Raw genomic sequence first — 18,512 nt, forward strand, 5'->3', positions numbered from 1 at the left:
ACAAAGGTTGTGGTGTGATCGAGTCAGTTTTATGAGGTGGACAGGGTGTTCCCTGTCTCTGGTGAGACAGCACAAATGCAAACTGCCCTCTACTCACCCTGCAGTGCAAAGGGAAGCTTCTACCCTGTGCATCTTCTCTCACCTCTCAATAGACACACGCATCTCTCACTCATTGAGGACCAATGTTGAGACAGTAAAGGGATTATATGGATGCTCAGGATCTGCAGTCCCTTTTCAGGAATGAGCTGGTCAGGACATTTCCAGGTGCAGACTCAGAGCAGTGGAAGGTCATCCTGGCCCACTCAAACCAGTCTGCACATGCTTGGTCATAGAGGTGGGATTCTGCTTTACCATGGGGTAAAATCTGCCTACTTGTCAGAGGAAACATCAGCAGCAGACAGGGATGTTTGCAACAGAAAGACTTCTGCTTTAGCCATTCATAGAAGACACTGAGCCTTCCTGTGAAACACAGCTCAGCCGAAGCAGCTATCCTACAGCCATTTTTTGGATACAAAAACCATAACAAGAGTCTGAGGAGCTTTACAGGTACAGTAAACCAGACCAGCAGCATGGCATATGTAGTTACAAGAAGACTGTTTCTAAAGTAATTGTTGATGTTTGTATTCCTCCTTGTAGACAGCTACAGATCTCACAAAATTCCTGTGCCTGGTAGCAATTGGCATCATTTCTCTGCAACAGTTTGCTTCTAGTAACTGGCACCCTTCTTCTGCGAAGACGCCAAGAAGTAATGACGGAGAAAATGGAACTGTTTATATCCTACCTCTGTGTAAGTGGAGAAGCAAGCAGATTGTCATGCTGCCGAAATACTGCCTGCACCCAGGCACACCTGTTCTGTGTGTAAAGCAAACAGGAGACTACGGTCTGCAGAGTTGTCAGGCTGACAACTCTCAGATATGCTGAGCTCAGTCTTTCTGAAAAGCCTTGAAAACTCTGAGCTAAAATGGGAGAGAAAAAATAACCACAAACTGGGAAGATGAATCACGGGTTCTTATTACGAGAGGAGGTCGCTTGTGAGCTTGATTCTCCTCACAAATAAATGTAAAACCTTGTGGCACCAGTAAAATCAGTGAACTCAGCTTTCTGTACATTCAGCATGGGAAGAGAACCCACCAAACACATCAGGAAAACCTCCTTGCTGCTTTAACATGAGAAGCAGAGGACTAATATCACTTATTCTGCTCGGAATAAAAATCCTTAAGAGGTTGGTGTGCAGCTGTCAGTTTTAAATGTGCACATTTGAGAAGTTCTGACCTGCTCTGAAGAATTGTTTCTGAAAAGCAGAGTTGCAATCTATTCAGATTAAGGGGAAAGCAGAGGAATATCTGGAGTGAGTCGTACCGCACTGCACTGCTAAGACTCAAGCTAAGAGACAGAGAGGACTGCTGCTACTCTGTGTTTCTTTACAAGTGCATTTCATTACCAGACTAATGTAAACAGTGTGAAGTTCTACCCCAAGATTGCAACACAAGTGTATAATTTAAGACCTGAAGGTTCCTCCAAAGGCTATGCACGTGGGAAAGCCTAAACCTGATTATTTGAGCCTGGCCAACTCCATTCTCCATCGTATGCCAGCAGGTCCATCGTTCCTCTTTGGCAGAAACAGCCAGACATTAGGCTAGCACAGCAAACTGGGTTTTGTTCAGGTTTTCAGTTCTGACCTACTCCTCCCTCAATTCTTTTTTTTTTCCTTTCTTTTTTCATGAACCAACCTTTCTAAAGACCCTGTTTATTAAAACTCCAATCACCAACACATGCAGAAGAGCAACATGGCCAGATTAAACACAGTAAGTCTCTGAGTTCAGAAAAAGCATAAACCTGTTGCCCAGACCTTGGGTTGACGAAATTATGCCCCCAATTTGGATGTCCACAGGTCCCAAGGGAGTTCTGTTATCTGTCGGAACTAAAGCCACCGAAGTTTAGTTACACCTAGGCAGCTAAACACAGAACTTGTCCTCCAGGTAGACCTAGGAAACACAATGTTTCCCCCTGGAAGTCCCAGGATATTTGGCAGAGAATTGCAGTACTTGTTCTAAAAAAAATGATGCACCTGTGAGTACTTAGCTGGGTAAAAATATCAGAACCTGGCCTTTAACATTTGGAATGGCTAAGGCTGGCCAGAAACCACAGCTGCTCAGCAGGGGCCGTTAAGAGCAGAAATCTCCCTGGAACCACCCTGCCATTTTAAACAAAGGTGAAATAAAACTGCCAGGCAAACATCATCATAGCCACTAACTGCACAAGTGCTGAGCGCCTTGCCAAACGTCATCCCTCAAGGAGGGAAAGAGCAGTTCAGCACTGCTCCATCTCAGATTAATCCAAGACACTCTAAGCACCTGAACTCTGGCCATGGAGGAGCAAGGCACATTATTTCTAATGGCTTCTGGCTTGCTGGCCTAAGATCTCTTCCCACACTGGGCAACGCATCGCCCATAATAAAACACAGATTCATTATTCCAAGGGTTGACTCTTAAAATTAGTCTAAGTGGCAGAACTTGGCAAAAAGATGAACTGCCAAAGCTAATTTAGCCTGTTATCAATTCAATAGGCTTAAATAGGCAGTGAAAGTGTTTCATAAGTGTTCATTGTTCAGAGTTCAAGCTAATACCTTCTGCTAAATTGCATTTTGAAGTTTAATCACAATCTACTTTGTGTTTCATTTGGTAATTGGGATCTCTCCACAGTATAATATGAAAGACTCAAACTAATGGGCTCCTCTGATGGAAGTTTAAAGTTTGGAAGTTTGCCTCGAAGTGCAGTGACTGTGAGCGCCTGAAATAACCCAGAAAGCTTCAACCAAATAAGGCGTTAATATTGTGATCGTGGCAGAAGCCTCCTATCATTACAGGCAACAGCAACAAAACAGCCATTATGTTAAACCTTCCTATTTTGGACCATCATTAATGGGAGTAATTACTTGATGGGAACAAATAACGGGAACGAGACAGGCACGCAGGCACGGCCTGCCTTGGCGTGGGAGCTGCTGGGGAACTGGCGGCTGCTCATTCTGTCCCAAATGCCAAATGTCAGCATTTTCTTTAGCAAAGGCACAAACAGCCAGAAATGCTCATTTCTGGGCAGCGTTTTGCTCCAGGGAGGGATATGGATACTGGGAAATGGCACCCAGTAAGCTGTGACTGACACGTAGTCCACGGCCTGGGCACTTGTCCAAATGCATGTTGTCAAGTCCGCTACGCCTGATATCAGCTCTTTCAATGGCAGCCCTTTCCCCTTTTTCTCTCTTTCTCTCCTCCATCAGCTCCCTGTGCTTCTTGCACCTCAGGCATTATGCTGTGAACAAATACATTTCCTCGCCACCGTGCACTGAATAAGCACCCTAAACCCCTTTGTTTGCAGTGTGACTGCTTTAATCACGTCAGCAGAGATCTGACACGGAGGCTTCTCCTTCTGCCCCATCCTGCCGGAGCAAAATAACACAAACGTCTTTCTATGTGCAGAAGCAAAGAGGAGGATGTAGCTGCTTTAAATCTGCTGCTGTGATTTGCAGCCCTTTTCCCTCACTGCTGCCTTTCCAAAGGCAATAAATGCAGAAAGAGTCTACTTTTAGTGTTGAAAATAATTAGCAAGCCACTGAGCTCTATGCATTTGTCAAGGAACGCAAAGCAAAACATACAGCTGAAAAAGGGAGAAATCCAGGCAAACTCTGCATGGAACAAGCATGGAAACCCCTGCTCTCTTACTTAATGATCAGGAAAAGATTGGCCTAAGTAAAGCTGACATGAAGAACACTGTAAGACTGATGGCATGCTGCACGCGTGTATACACCTGGGCTCGCTCTGCTGTCAGTAAGAACTGGGAGGCCGTCCACAGAACTCAGTGGTACTTTATCCAGTTGCACTAACAGACAATGTGTCCCACAGACTGGACCTGAAAACAGATGGAAGATAAATACTGTTTGAAAGGGCATTACAGCCCCTGACAGTAAAGTAAAAGGCTGAAATTAATGTACCCTGTCAAATACACAGAGGACCTGGTGGTATCTCTGACTTATAGATGTTAGAATTATTAGGAGCATAAAGGTGCTGTCAGAAACAATCTTTCAGAAAAAGTCTTTATGAAGTGGCATTTTTTAATAGCAATTCTCAGTAATTTCAGCTACACTTATGTCAACGTGGAAGCATCCTAGTGGGTTTTACAAAGTCACACCAGGTTTAGGAGCAGGTCTGTAATGCACAGAAATTGTACAGTAAAGTTTCCACTGCATACAAAGGAAACAGATGTGGGTCCAGATGCAGGCGGTGAACTCTGTGTTACCTGAGACACTTCATTCCTTTCTCTGCCTTAGAAATGAAGTAGCATACCTAAAATAAACTTACAGGCTCTGTGCAGAAATTAGTGCTTTGAGTCTCTGACTCAGTGTTATGGGGAAGTGCAACCGACATGGTCCTAATGGTCCTCCTTGACCTCAAAATGATGAATTTCTTACTGACAGAAACTCACAAAAAAGGCCATCAGAAATAGTTTAAACTTGTCAAATGACATAAACTGAGTCCCTAATTCTGAAATAAACATGGACAAGAAGAGGAAAGAAGTCTGAGGTGTCTGGGGTTTTGGTCCAGTTGAGGGCAATATAGAAGCTGCCACTGAATTAAGGCTGTTGTGGCAGCCAACCCTGTCCCTGATGTGCACAGAGGCTGGATTTTCCTGGGAGGTGCATTTAGTGGAGCCTACTCTAGGATATACATGAGGGGAGAACTGCCAGCTGAGACAAAACAGTGAGTATGATTGCCAATGCAGAGTGTGATCCTGGACAACAAATACTCATCTGGTGTGCAAAAACCCAGGCAATGTACACCCTTGGGTGCTCTGTGCAGACCCACACCCAGACTTCTTTGAAATCACAGCAGAGCTGCTGCTCTGACTTGGAGGGGTCTAGAAAAAGCCCATTGTGCAGGTGGGAAACTGGGAAACCCTGAAAGGCAATGAAAGATAGTGTCCCCTTCCCACAGGCAGTATTTCCTGCCAGGTCATGGAAAGGTGAGCCCTGGCAGGCACAACAGCAACTCTCTGCTATTTAAGGAGTTCCAAAGCCAGGAGTAAACCTCAGGCAAGAGGACAGGGCAGCCCTCCACCTGCTTTGCAAACTCAGGATGGCACAAATTAGCCACGGTGGGAGCTGAGACCCGGTCACCCTGCACTGAAAGGCAGCACGCCCACGGTGTGCATGCCTGGTGTCGAGGAAGGGGCAAGGAGCTGCAGAGCTCCATCCTGGCAGCAGGCAGCCAGCACTTTCCATATGACCCAATTAGTCACTCCGTCGGAACAAATCAATAATGGCATTTTCTGAAGACAAGCAGACAAGTGCTGCTGGCTCGGTGCTGTGCTCCATGTGAAAACACAAAGGTGTTACCTCTGCAGAGAGCAGCAGCCATGCCTGCCTTTGCCACTGCACAGGGGCAGATGTGGCCAAGAGCCACCAGCCACCACAGCCTGGATTTGCTGCTCTGTGGCATGCTGCAGACATATCCAGGTAAGTAATTACATTTCAGAAAGGTGAGGGAGCAGTACCAACATTGTTGTGCTGACTCAAACAACAAGGAGAGGGTAAAGCCATTTTCTTAGGTTGGCTGGCTGTAGGAACTTATCAATGCAGAAAATGGTCCAGATGGCATGGGGAAAGACCTGGACATCACTGGGGACCAGAGTAACAGAAATGTGACAGAGCTCAACAGTCTAAGTGCAGGACACTACTCTGGGGACTGATTCAGGGACACCCAGCGCTACTCTCCTGGGGAGATCTTTAGTCCATGAATTACAGGAATCATCTGAATCACAAAGTGATGTCACTGAGAAAAAGACACACATCATTCTGGGCTACAGCTGTGGGCACCTGGAAGGTTAAGCAATACTAAAGTAGGGCTTAAGCTCTGGGCTTATATATCTAATGTAAATGGTACAAACCCCTCTGATGGATGAAACGTTCAATTTCAGGTAGGTGCTGGTAGAGTTCACTGTGTCAGGTGAACTGCTGTGCACACTGAACTGTCCCATCACCTCACTTGCTCCATAATCTGGATCCTACTCCTTCAGGAGACTGCAAGTTGATGTCACATAGGAAAAGATGATCTTTACAAGCAATTACAAAACATGCTGAGGGCGTTCAAGAAAATAATTGCCACATTTTAATCATCTAGAAAGCCAAAACGTGGGCCCAAAAGAACCCTGAGAAGATGCAGTCAGCATATTACTGCAGTTGTTGCTGAGCCTTTAGGAGCTGTCTTCCTGCAAGGACAATCCATAGTTAAAATATACATCTCCAAGATAGGGAAAAATGGAAGACAGTTATTCTTGTTCTCATTGTCAGGCTACAGTTATCAAATCTTGAAGAACTCTCACAGACTGACAGGGTGACACTTCCCCTGCACTGTGAGCAGGGCTTAGGTAAAGACACAAGCTAAACGTCACAGTAACCAGCACCGACGCTTACCACACAGTAAGTTCAAGGTGATCCTTTCTCAGCCTCACTCCTCTTCTGCCAGCCTCAAACCTGTCCTAGCTTCTAGTGCTCTGCTTTTCTTTCTGATCCTTTCACTGTATGTGTGGGCTACAGGCATGTGTCTCCTGGCTCTCAAAGCCATCAGAGCATCTCACTTGCATCTTAGTAATCAAAGGAGATTGTGAAGCTATCAGGGGGCTCGTTCCTCCAGAACCCTCTCAATGACACTGCCACAAATTGGCAGCTTTCAGGAAAACAGCTGCTCCAGTGCAAGCTTTAATAATAGAAATGGCAGCTGAAGCTTCAACGTGGACATTTCTATTACTCAGAGGAAAAACGTGCAGGCACAGAAGGACTTCTCATCATACAAAATCTGTTACTGCTGTATCTAACACTCTGGGGTCCATTTCTCAGGCTAGGTTTGTGACCATGGGAAGAGCCCAGCATTGGTAGAGGAGCTGTAAGCTGAGCTGATCATCACCTTAAAGTACTCCACTGGGATCAATAACTTTGCGGTTCTGCCCTAGACCAGCCACTCTTTAGCCTGTCCATCGTGCTGGATGAGTCTAGACTGATGTGAGGCCACGAGGAACAGAATATTGTCTACGATCTTCAGCTGAGAGGGAAAGCATAAAGGGTGCATAAGGACTGTGCAGATTTACCCAGTCATGCACTTGAGAGGTCCACACACATGTATTCTTTTTTTAATGAGCTTCCTTTTGGCCTCTTTTTCATGCTTTTGCCCCACAGTCTACTTGCACGAGGAGGAAGGCAGGCTCCCGCAACCTTGCCAAAGGCAGCTCAATTCCAGGTCAGCCGACGACTTTAAAGGGAAGCAGAGTACACTGTCTTCTCCTGAGCAGTAAATATACATGCAGATTCTCTTTGGGCATACTGAAATACTTAAATATGTAAAACTATGGATCATAATTAGAGGAAAATTAGAATAGATGTGAATGTTTAGCATCCCCTGGTAGCTCGTTTTGTTGCTGTAAGATGCCCTCCATGCACAAATATACTTCACCGTAATTGTGCCCGCTCACTGCAGTCATGTAAGTTTTGGTCTTGCTTATGTTGTTCTCCCTTTGTGAACGCTGCTGTGGCCATCCTGGAGGGAAGGATGTAAAGGAGCCCCATGGAGTTAGCACTCTAAAGATTCTGGGAGTGAGTGCTGCCGCCAAGAAAGCCAACAGCACGCTGGGGTGCAACAACAAGGGCACCACCAGCAGAGATAAAGAAGTCACTATCCCACTCTGCTCAGCACTTGTTGGGCCATATTGTGTTCAATTTTGGTCCCTGCTGTGTAAGAAAAGACATGGACACGCTGGAGAGTGTCCAGAGAATGGCACTGGGGAGGAGTGCTTTGGAGGAAAGGCTGACAGAACTGGGTTTATTCACTCCTGAGAACAGGAAGCTATTGCATGTTCCAGTATCTAGAGAGTGGCTACAAGGGAGATGGAGACTCCTTTTTCACAAGGAATCAAATGGATAAGGCAAGGGATAATGAGTACAAGTTAGTCCTGGGGAGATTCCCATCGGACACAAGAGGGAACCTTTTCACAGAATTGGTGGGTGGAATAAGAAGTGGTGGAGTCCCCACCACTGGGCACTCCAGATTCACCTGATCAGGTGAGGTCCCTTCCAACCTGGCATTCACTGTTTCTATGAAGTTTATTTCCCAGAGTCTCACAGGGCTCTCCACGATACAGAGGTCACCACACTGTAATGCCCACAATCCTGTATCCAGGGAATTGGGATCTACACTGACATCCAGCTGTGACAATTCCTTCTGCAGTAGCCTGCGTGTTGATCAAGAGAGGGTTTTTTGTGAGCCCATCTTTGGAATGGGCACCACTAAAAATGAAAGATCTTTAAATCATTTGGGATCTGCTTCCTCATGGCTCTGCTCCTCAACGAGACATTTACAGCTGTGCAGATTTCTTAGGGCTTTGCAGGAAAGCAAATGCAAAGCTCATAACACAATTATAATTTCTGCTGTTGAGCTTCTTCCTATTTCTGTTTATTTATTATGCTGATGTATTTTTCAGTCTTTGAATTGCATGCACACATTTTTCTCTCTAGAAATCCAGTATGAACTTGCTCCTTGTTTGGACCTTTGCAGCAAGAGAGCCCTCAGGCCCTCAGACCAAGGTTGTAAACCACTGATCAGGGCTACGCAGAGGAGAATAGCAGCGACCTGCAGCAGCTGTTTGTCGAGCCTGGAAAACACTAATGACAAAGCTAATTAATACATTTTTCAACTCCATGCCTTCCACTGAACACACACACTAGCAGTGAACTCTGTTACTTCACTGCATCCCAAATATCTTATGGCACAGTGACAAAGCTGCTCCAATGTTCATTGGAAAATGGTTAAAAGCTGGAGCAGGAAAAGAGCATTTTGGTTTGCTTCTCCTGCTGGCTTTTGTTCTCTCCACTGTTTGGCTCTGCATCTCTGATGGTTATGTTGCACATGAAAATGTTTCAATATTACTGAAACCATTTAAGGATTTTTTTCTTAACATTTTTAAATCAACTTCTGTCCAGACTTCTATTTCACCAAAATCTCTCTTTTTCTACACCAGTTCTCTCCCTCATGACCCAGATCTCATAAAAGGTCTAATTCCACATTTACCTGACCTGGGAGGCTCTCCCTCCCGTCTGCTAATGCAGACACCACCACCTACACTTTTAGGATACGACAAGATGTAAAACCCCTGAACTCTCCTTCCTCTATGCTGCAGCTTAGCTTGCAGTTGTAACACTGCTACTTGGAAAAGAGAGAAGCAACAAGCACATGTGTGCATGGACACCTCCAGATTTCCAGGCATCAGGGACACTTAACATGTAAACTTGCAGCAAACCTTTGCCTTGCATCATGCAGAAAAATTTCTGAGTTCTAAAGCTTGTGTCAGACGTAGCAGAAAGGTGTGAACATCTTGAAATGCCAAAAAGAAAACCAAATGAACCAAACCCAAAACACATTATCAAAGGCATTTAAATCAATCAGATTGGCTGACACTAAGAAACTCAACTGCTATATTCTTATCTCACTTTGGATGTGTACCCTGCTTTGTAGGTTTTAACTAATACAACACTGGAAATAGAGAAGGGCTTCAAAGAAAACCACAGATACTACCCCTGCCACCCATCCCGATCCTCAGGGCATTGCACTGAATGCAGTCCTTTGAAAACACAGCGAGTCCCTGGAAGTGTTTATCAAAAACATTCAGAGCCCTTCTCTCTTTCAGTAGCCCTGGTGTCCATTCATGCAGTGGGGTTTGATGAGCCATTCCCTGACCCCTTGCTGGCCACGGCACCAAAGGCAGGATGGATGTGTCTGACTTGTCGGTACCAGATGTGCAGGCACTGGACAGATCTCTGCAGCGCTGCAGCAGAAATGAGCATTTAGCAGACAATTTGTGCCTGCCTGCTGACACAAAGTCCTTTCTTGGGGCTTCCTGAGGACAGCCCTTCTCTAGGGACAGTTTTGTTTCAGAATTTTCTTCCGTTCAACCGAGAGATTCAGGATCCCTCCTGACAGCTAGATCTGAAACAGGAGCTTTGATCCAGTGCCAGCTGAACTCCATGGGTCTCAGCCAGCATCAGAGGATGCTGGATCAAGGATGGTGAGTCTGGAAAGTATTAACTAGACATGGTGTATGGAACCAAGAGATAAAGCTGGTAGAAAGGGGAAGAGGGGGAAGGAGAGAAAGAAAAGTGTTCCCGTTAAGTTCTTTTCTTCTCTGTTCCACACAACACCTCAACTCCCAAAACAAATTCAGCCTTTATTACTGAGTGCTCTGGGGAAAACAAAAATCTGCTATGTCACACCAAAGACCAGGCAAATATTCCTCCCTGTCTGAATACACACGGTTGCCATATCTTCTCTCTTCCTCTGGTGCCTTGTCAGCCTCCACTACCCGGCCCTTGATTCTGGCTGCCCAAGCAAACCAAGCCATTGGCCATTTTGGCACACAGAAAACGCCCTGTTGTCATCAGATGAGCTAAGATCTGCTCTGTGCCATTCCCATGATTTAGCTGAAAGGGAAAAAAGGAAGAGTCTCCTGTGTGAGAAAGGTGTTAATTGCTGTGGTCAGAAGAATTATCTAGGCAAGCAAAAGGAATGCAAAGAAAGGGAAAGCCTCTTGTTGGAAGCTGAATTTTGCTCTTGGATATGCACCTGTAACTTCTTCTGAAGTTGACAGCATATCAAAGGCAGGATTAGGTCATAGGACATTTGCATCATGAGCCATGGATCCAGATCATAGCGGGGAAGAAAGGTTGTCTTAATACTAGGAAATATTGGAGTTGCCTACCTGCTCCATTTCTGTGAAGGTGCTCTGCTCCTCATCTTCCTCCTCAATGTCTGACTCTCCCACAGCAATAGGAACACAAATGGACAGGTCAGGATTGGTCATAAAATCATCATCTGTAATCCCCAGGTGTTTCTCCCCACTTTTATTAATTCCATCCTCAGGGTGGTTCTCTTTGTAATTCTCCATGTCTTTGCCAAGCTCAGCAGCTGTGTGGCTGTTCACACAGTTGTTAAGGGCACCTGTATTCTGGGCAGCAAGCTTCATCATGGCCTTCTTCTCAGCTGTTGTCTTGGGGTGCCGGAGAACGTGGCAGCAAAAACTCCACACTGCCTGTTTCCCGTACTGGAGACCTCTGTTGATCCGAGCGAAAGCAAGCTGCAGGTTGTTCATCTCCCCGTCCTCGTCAGGCGCCGAGAGGTTGTCAGCGCTGAAAGAGCTCAGCAGCAGGGCAAGGAACAGGTTGAGCACCTGAAACGAAAGAAGTTAAAAGGAAATCAATAACCCTTAAGTGTGGAGAATGAATGTTTGGTCTTGGAAGAAGGAGAGGCTGAGTCTCATCTCAGCGGTGCCACTGTAACACCACCTCTAATCGCAGGTGGTTTCACTAGGAAAAGCAGATCTGAAGACATTTAAAACCACATAATTAGCGGTGCAGAGGTACGGCATGGATGACAACAGCAGGTAACAAGTCCTTCCTTTCTCCAATACCCCAAAACACAAAAGAGCTCAGAGGCAGACCACAGGACAGAATTTTCATTGAGAGGTACCTGGCACAGACTTCTTCTAAGTGGATTTCTGGTAATGGTCAGACTCCATCTCAGAGCAAATCACTGATTACAGCACTAACTGTGTGTTAGGGCATCACACACAAGGGATGTTAAAGGTATTGTGTACAGACTGCAGGCAGAACACTTGCAGGAATTTTTGGGGGGGTTATTTACTGTGAATATTGCTATTTATATTTCATGGTGTGTAATACAGAGGACCCTGGATGAGCTCAAGAAGTGGATCCACATGAGCTGAGTTCAACAGGACTAAGGGCAAGGTCCTGCACTTGGGTTAGGGCAAACCACAGTATCTGTACAATCTGGAGACAAAGGGATTGAGAGCAGCCCTGTGGAGGAGGACTTCAGGGCACTGGTGGATGAAAACCTGGATGTGAGCCAGCAATATGTGCTCATAACCCAGAAGTCCAACCCCAGGCTGCATCAAAAAGCATGGCCAACAGGTGGAGGCCTCTCTGCTCCACTCTGGTGAGATCCCACCTGGAGTACTGTGTCCAGTTCTGGAGTCCTCAGCACAACAAAGACATGAACCTGTTGGAGCAGATCCAGATGAAGGCACAAAAATTGTCAGAGGGCTGGAACACTTCTCCTGTGAAGATGGATGAGAGAGCTGGACTTGTTCAGCCTCAGGAAGAGAAGACTCCAGGGAAACTTCATTGTGGCCTCTCATTACTTAAAATGGGTCTATAGGAAAGATGTGGGCCTGCTTCAGTAAGAGAAAGGGTAATGGGTTAAAATAAAAGGGGGAAGATTTAGCCTACACATCAGGAAGAAATACTTTACACTGAGGCTGGTGAAACTGGCATAGGTTGCTCAAAGAGGTGGTAGAGGACCCAGTCCTGGAAACATTTCAGATCAAGCTGGAGAGGGCTCTGAAAAACTTGATGGAGTTACATGTTCCTGCCCACTGCAGGAGGGTTGGACTAGATGACCTTTAAAGATCCCTTCCAACCCAAAACATTTTATGATCCCATGATAACGACATACATATGTATTGCACTTAAACCAACGAGTACATTTGGAAACATCTCCACACATTTGTATGTAATTTTGCAGATATTATTGATTTAAACATCCTCTGGGCCATGAAGAAAATCTATTGGAACTGTAAATAAATGCCTAAGAGGTCATATAGTTTTAAAACCTTTTTTCCTTCAGGCAAAAACAAGTCATCACAACCAGGATTAATGTGGCCAAATCTCAGGCTTGGTCTTGGAAACTATATTAGTGGAGAAAAGCCTGACAAAACGAAACAAAACTACCTGAAGGTTTTCAGAGGTGTATGAGAAGATCCAAAGTGAACTGGAGACTGTAAGCTGACTTCCTCTTGATCCTGCAGCTTTAGACCGCCCTACCTTTGTTTGCAATGGATAGCACAGAGTAGATGCAGCTATGCATTTGGTTGATATATTTGATAGCTTTTTACTTGCTTCCCTCCTTCAAAAAAAAAACCCAATAAATAAAGCCAGCTTCTTCTAGAAGGCTTTTCCCAGTAATACCTCTTGCAGGTTGATCACCAGTTGCTGTGTATGGAACATTGCACCTGTTCGTGGCCTGAGAAGGAATGAATTTCAGCTTTTGTGCTGGATTGACAAGGGCAAGAAGCTCGCATCAGAGGTAGATGCCTGGGGTGACAAGAATGGGGCAAAGGTGATCCAAGCCAGTATCAGCTGAAATATAGTTCCCCAGAATAAACTGGGACCAAATTGCCTGGTACCACCTTATCCACTGCCAGCACAAGGTGGGTGGGTGCCAGCTCTGTGGCACTGTAAGCAAGAGATCAGTGCTGCAGCAGCTTAGCAATAAAAGGGACTTTGAGAAGATCTTTTCTCTATGAACTCTGAATGCTAGCAGCAATTGAGTAGTGCCCTGGCGTTTGCCTTCCTGATAGTGTCTTAAACTGATAGAGCCTGCTAGACCGAAATAAACAGCACAAAAAGGTATTTCTATTAACCTGGGCTATGCTGAAGGGTCACAAGCATTTGCTGTCATCCCTTCATGCTGCTCCATGCTGCTCTTACTTCAAATATTCAGAGTACAGGAGCTGGAATTCTGGAAACCTGCCCTTAATCACTGCATTTTAGGTGTCCTGTCGGTACTGTTTCGTGAAGCACTCTCTGCAATCACTGTGATTACAAACGAAAGCAGTTGGTAGCACAACAGGTGCCCATGTCCATTATCAACTACTGAACAAACTACTGCTGAACTGAGCACTACTAAGTAAAGTGAGATTAAAGCTAATTGTTCCTGAGCTGGTCCAGCACACCGGAGTGTCACTGGCAGCTGCTGAGGGTCTCCTCTTAAACACTGTGGCTGTCTGGTACGAATCGGTCTTCTATTCCTTATCCCCCTCAAGGTATCGCAAGCGGTGGTGTCCGGCAGGCAGATGCAAACCAGCACACTGGAGATACTGCCCATCAGTGAAAGAGCTACTTGCAGCTGGGTTTGATAGAAAGATGTGGTTTCACAGATAGACACATTGCAATAAGTGTTCTGGAAATAAGCATGTGTGTAGAGAAGAGGCACTGGCCAGGTCACCACTGCAGACAGAGCTTGGAACAAGCCACAGGTCTCCTTCCCGGTGGCAACCTAGGGACATGGAAGCAGCTGAAGGAAGGCAGCAAATAGCAAAATCCAGAATAAACATCTGGACTTTATAGGTTCAATTCAGTCACCTCAACAGAGATGTTTACTCCTAAACCTCCAGCTATCACCGAACCAGGGCAGGAAAGGGTGTTGCAGCAGGCAAGAGACTGGTGGAACTCAATCACTTTTCAAGGATGAAAGCTGTCTCCAGACTCAGACACCAAAGCTTGGTGGTCTTGTGGAGCATCGAAGCTCCGTTTCAGTCACAAGAAATGAACTGCATAGAAGACAGACAGTCCCTCACACAACCCAGGTGAGCACACTAAGGCAGTATGCCAACATGCAGTCATCTAGTGCCCAAGCTATCCCGAGGCAACTGGGCCTTAGGAGAGACCACTGCGGGAGATCTGCGTCTAGTTGGAGGCCAGGATGGATACCTTACAGCATCCCCAGCGGTGCTAGACAAAACTGGATCAAAATCTAGACCTCTGCAGAATGTGGTGGTAGCTGAGAAACCTCCCTGTGCTGACAGCCTGCTGTTGGCAGCCGGATTTCATTAGCTGAAGCTGAATTTCACCCTACGCTTCACTAATTCTGCTGCTCTCAGAACACTTGTTTCAAAAGCCTTGTTTCACTCTTCTGTTTATTAGGATGCCAAGCTGCAGTTACATAAGCTCCATAAGCTCCTCCAGATACACCTGCAGGTGTATACAGGAAGTGGTAACATTCTTAGTGTTGTTATTTACCATGGATTATTAAGGCGATGCTGTTTGCCTCCCAGAAAGGCAGTTGACATTTTGCACAAAGAGCAATGTGCACTGCACGTTTTTAGCCAAAAACAAAGCTCCAGTATGGTTCTCCCCTTCCTTCTGCGCAGGTAACCTCAGAGTTGTCTTGCTGGGCATCCAAACGAGGGAACTGCTGCATAAGCACTTTGTGTTTGCTTTCTCCCCTGTTCCACTGCGCCTTGCATTTTCCCAGAGAAGCACCGGCTCGCCACTGCTGCACCACAGTGCCTCTAAAAGGCTGCTAATAATAGGCAGCCCTCCTGCTTGCCACCGCCATGCTTGCAGCTGGAGGGACAGCAGACTAAGGACTAACTCAGTTTTCACGAAGGCGGTGTCCATGTGGATCCCCTCCAACACCAGCCGGCTTTCGGCGGCATCGCAGCCAGGCTGCAAGGCAGGTCACCTCTCTGGTCTTTCACATTAGGAACCGAGCCACAGATGCACTCACAGAAGCTCCAGCCCCTCTAGCACAGTGATGTTAAGCATGCACCCAATGACAGCACAGCAGCTTTCACAGGCTTTCTTCCTGTACTGCCTTCCCACAGCCAGTGACTCGGGTGGCACAGACAATCAGCTCATCCAGCCAGAGGACCCCTCACATGAGGGCAGAGGAGTACTGCCCTCTCATCTGCAGAAGGTCTGTGCTAGTTTGAGCCTAGCTGGGATATTTTAGTGAGAGAGGAATTAGATGCTAGGCTGTGAAGAGGAAACAATGGTGATGGCTGCTGCACTCATAGGCTTGCTGAGATGGATAAAACCAAGAACACAAACACAGATAACAGAGCTGCTCTCTGGCTTTGGCTGCCTCCCTTTTCTCCCTAACCTGCTGCCTGTGTAACTAATCCTTCTGCTTCCTAGCCCCCTGGATGATTCTCCAAACTCACCTTGAACATAAGGCAAAGTCTGGGATAAGGTAGAGGGGTGGAAGGGAGGTGGAAAGGTAGCTGGGAGCCCCTCCTGGGCACTCTGGTTTCTAGGAGGGCTGCTGTGCTCCTGTATCACTTTTCACTTGTAAGTTTCTGTCTATAGCTGTAAATACTGCAAATGCCTGCTTGCATCTTGTGCTGAGCTGTCAATAGAAAGCTTCACTTGAATTTCCAGGCTCGGCTGAGTCTAGTCTGGGTGATTTCATTTCAGTGGGTGGAACCCTAACCCTAACCTAAACCATTACAAGGTGGAGGACAGGAAAAATGGTTGAGGGCAGCCACAAGGGACCTACATCACCTAAGGGTGCATCCCTGTAGAAAAGGAATCTCCTAAGAACCAGATAGGGAGGGTTTTTTTTTCTATAACAGGGTCCACAGCAGAATCTAGACCTCATTAGAGAATTCTGTCATGAAAAAATAAAGCAGTTAAAACAAGTGATATCCCTGTGGCAGTACACTGCAGCTGCTGTCACTCATGTGCACAGAAAGGCCCCCACAGGTATCTGCCAGGGTCCTCAACTGCTCATCGAATACCTTTGGAGAAAACGGGATGCCTCACCCACTTCTCTGGCACTGTCTGTTAGGAACAAACCAGCACAAAGCTCTTCAGGCATTCTCTGCCCACTGGATGAAACTGATTTTCTTCCTTTCTGTTTGTTTTCTTATGGCAGTGGACATCTGCACTGCTTCTTGGCTACTACAGGTGGGAAAGATGCAGCATTCTCTTTGGAGAGCTTGATGAATTCTAGCAAGCCTAACTTAACAGGTGCCAATTATTTAATTTTGTTTACTATAGCAAAATTTATGAGGCTGCAAAAAACCTGCTCATAAAGGGGCTTCTGCTGCATGGAGATCTGTGAGATCTAAGTTTTAGGCAGAGAAATGCATAATAGGTCAACTAGTCCATCTCTCTGCTACTGGAGGATTAGTTCTTTCCTTGGAAATGTATTTTCCAATCCTTAGTACAACATTTTCATCCCAGGGCAAAGTTTACTGAGAGACTACTCCTGCAAAAAGCAATTTACATGATCAGTTATTTTCTATATTCCCTTTTCTATTATTTCAGCTATTTGTGCCTGGATAAGAGGCTTATAACCTCCCAGCCCAGTTTCTCTTTATCCTGTAGTCAATCTCATAATCCCATTCTCGTGATATCTTAGTTTCTCACTGCCAAAACTATCATGATAGCACAAGTATGGCATGAGGTCCTTGTGGCCAGGGACAGGTGGGAGAGAACACAGATTGATCTCCGTGGCTAGAGAACAGCTGGGAGAACACATGGATGTTGGAATGGGCTGCCCAGGGAGGTGGTGGAATCGCTGTCTCTGGAGGTGTTCAAGACAAGACGGGACGAGGCACTTAGTGCCGTGGTCTGGTTGATTGGCTAGGGTTGGGTGCTAGGTTGGACTGGATGAGGTCTCTTCCAACCTGGTTGACTCTATGATTATCATAGATAGGGACCTCCTGCCTTGAAGTCACATAACTTCCCAAGTGGACTTTGTTTGATCCTACAAGACAGGCTAGCAGCTGTAGATGAGCTGTTTGTGGGATGTTATTGTACCAGTTCAATGCAAAGGGAGTTTTCTTCTTGTCAACTCAAGTGACTCTGGTTGGTGAAATAACTGATTTGTCTGACTAAATATGATGAAATTTAATAAAACAATTCACAGAATTCACCTGATTTCCCAGGCAAAATCCCTAGAGTGGTTTAATGATGGTGATGACAGCAGGTGTTCCCCACCAGAAAGGAAAAAATGGAAGTAATGTAGTAGGAATAATTATCTTGCATGCAGATACAAAGGTGGTTGGGAGTTCAGTGATTCCATCTGCACGGTTTGCATTCTCCCTGAGAAGAAAGAGAACAAGGTCTGGTTTACCCCCAAGCCTACACATGCCTTCCTTTCTCTTTATAGACAGGCTAGATCCAGTCCGGATCTGGCTTAAGCCAGAAGCATCCACTCCTAAAACTGAAGCCTGCACAGGTGAGATGAAAGGGAACAGGGTACCCAAAGAGGTAGTAGAAGCCCCATTCCTGGCAACATTCCAGGTCAGGTTGGATGGGGTTCTGAATAGCTTAATCTAGTTGAAGATGGCCCTGCTCCCTGCAGGGAGGTTGGGCTGGGTGACTTAAAGGTCCCTTTCAAGCCAACCCATTCTATGGTTCTATGAAATGAAGGAGTATAAATGGTGTACCAGTTTGAGGCTAACTGGAATATTTTAGTGAGGAAAAGTAGATGCTAGGCTGTGAAAAGGAAACAGTGGTGATGGCTGCTGCTCCACTGAGATGGATAAAAGCAAGAACACAAAACAGATAAGGAGCAGAGTGTGTCTCTGTTGGAGTCAGTGTCTGTACTTTTTCCCCTGGGCTTCTTCTGTGTAACTAATCCTCCTGCTTCTAACCTCTCTGGCCAATCCTCCAACCTCACCTTGCATGTAAGGCAAACTCTGGGGTAAGGCAGAGGGTTGGAAAGAAGGTGGAAGGGTGGCTGGGAGCCCTTCCTGGGCACTCTGGTTTCTGGGGGGGCTGCTGTGTTTCTGTATCACTTTTCACTTGTCTATTGCTGTCTGTAGCTGTAACTGTTGTAACTCTCTGCTTGTCTGCTGTGCTAAACTGTGACTAGAAAGCTTCATCC

At 46.0% G+C, this 18,512-nt stretch overlaps 1 protein-coding gene across 2 annotated transcripts in view; it reads right to left on the reverse strand.

Moving 5' to 3' along the window:
- The window catches only part of SCN5A (sodium voltage-gated channel alpha subunit 5), a 184,023-nt gene that overhangs the window by 68,041 nt on the left and 97,470 nt on the right, over positions 1-18,512 (reverse strand). For both annotated transcript variants that reach the window (XM_064162881.1, XM_064162879.1), the window contains exon 16: positions 10,795-11,262. In XM_064162881.1, coding sequence (XP_064018951.1) covers positions 10,795-11,262 — 468 coding nt within the window. The remainder of the gene's footprint in view (positions 1-10,794; positions 11,263-18,512) is intronic.

Source organism: Pogoniulus pusillus, chromosome 23 (assembly GCF_015220805.1).
Source record: "Pogoniulus pusillus isolate bPogPus1 chromosome 23, bPogPus1.pri, whole genome shotgun sequence".
In the NCBI taxonomy this organism is placed as follows: domain Eukaryota; kingdom Metazoa; phylum Chordata; class Aves; order Piciformes; family Lybiidae; genus Pogoniulus; species Pogoniulus pusillus.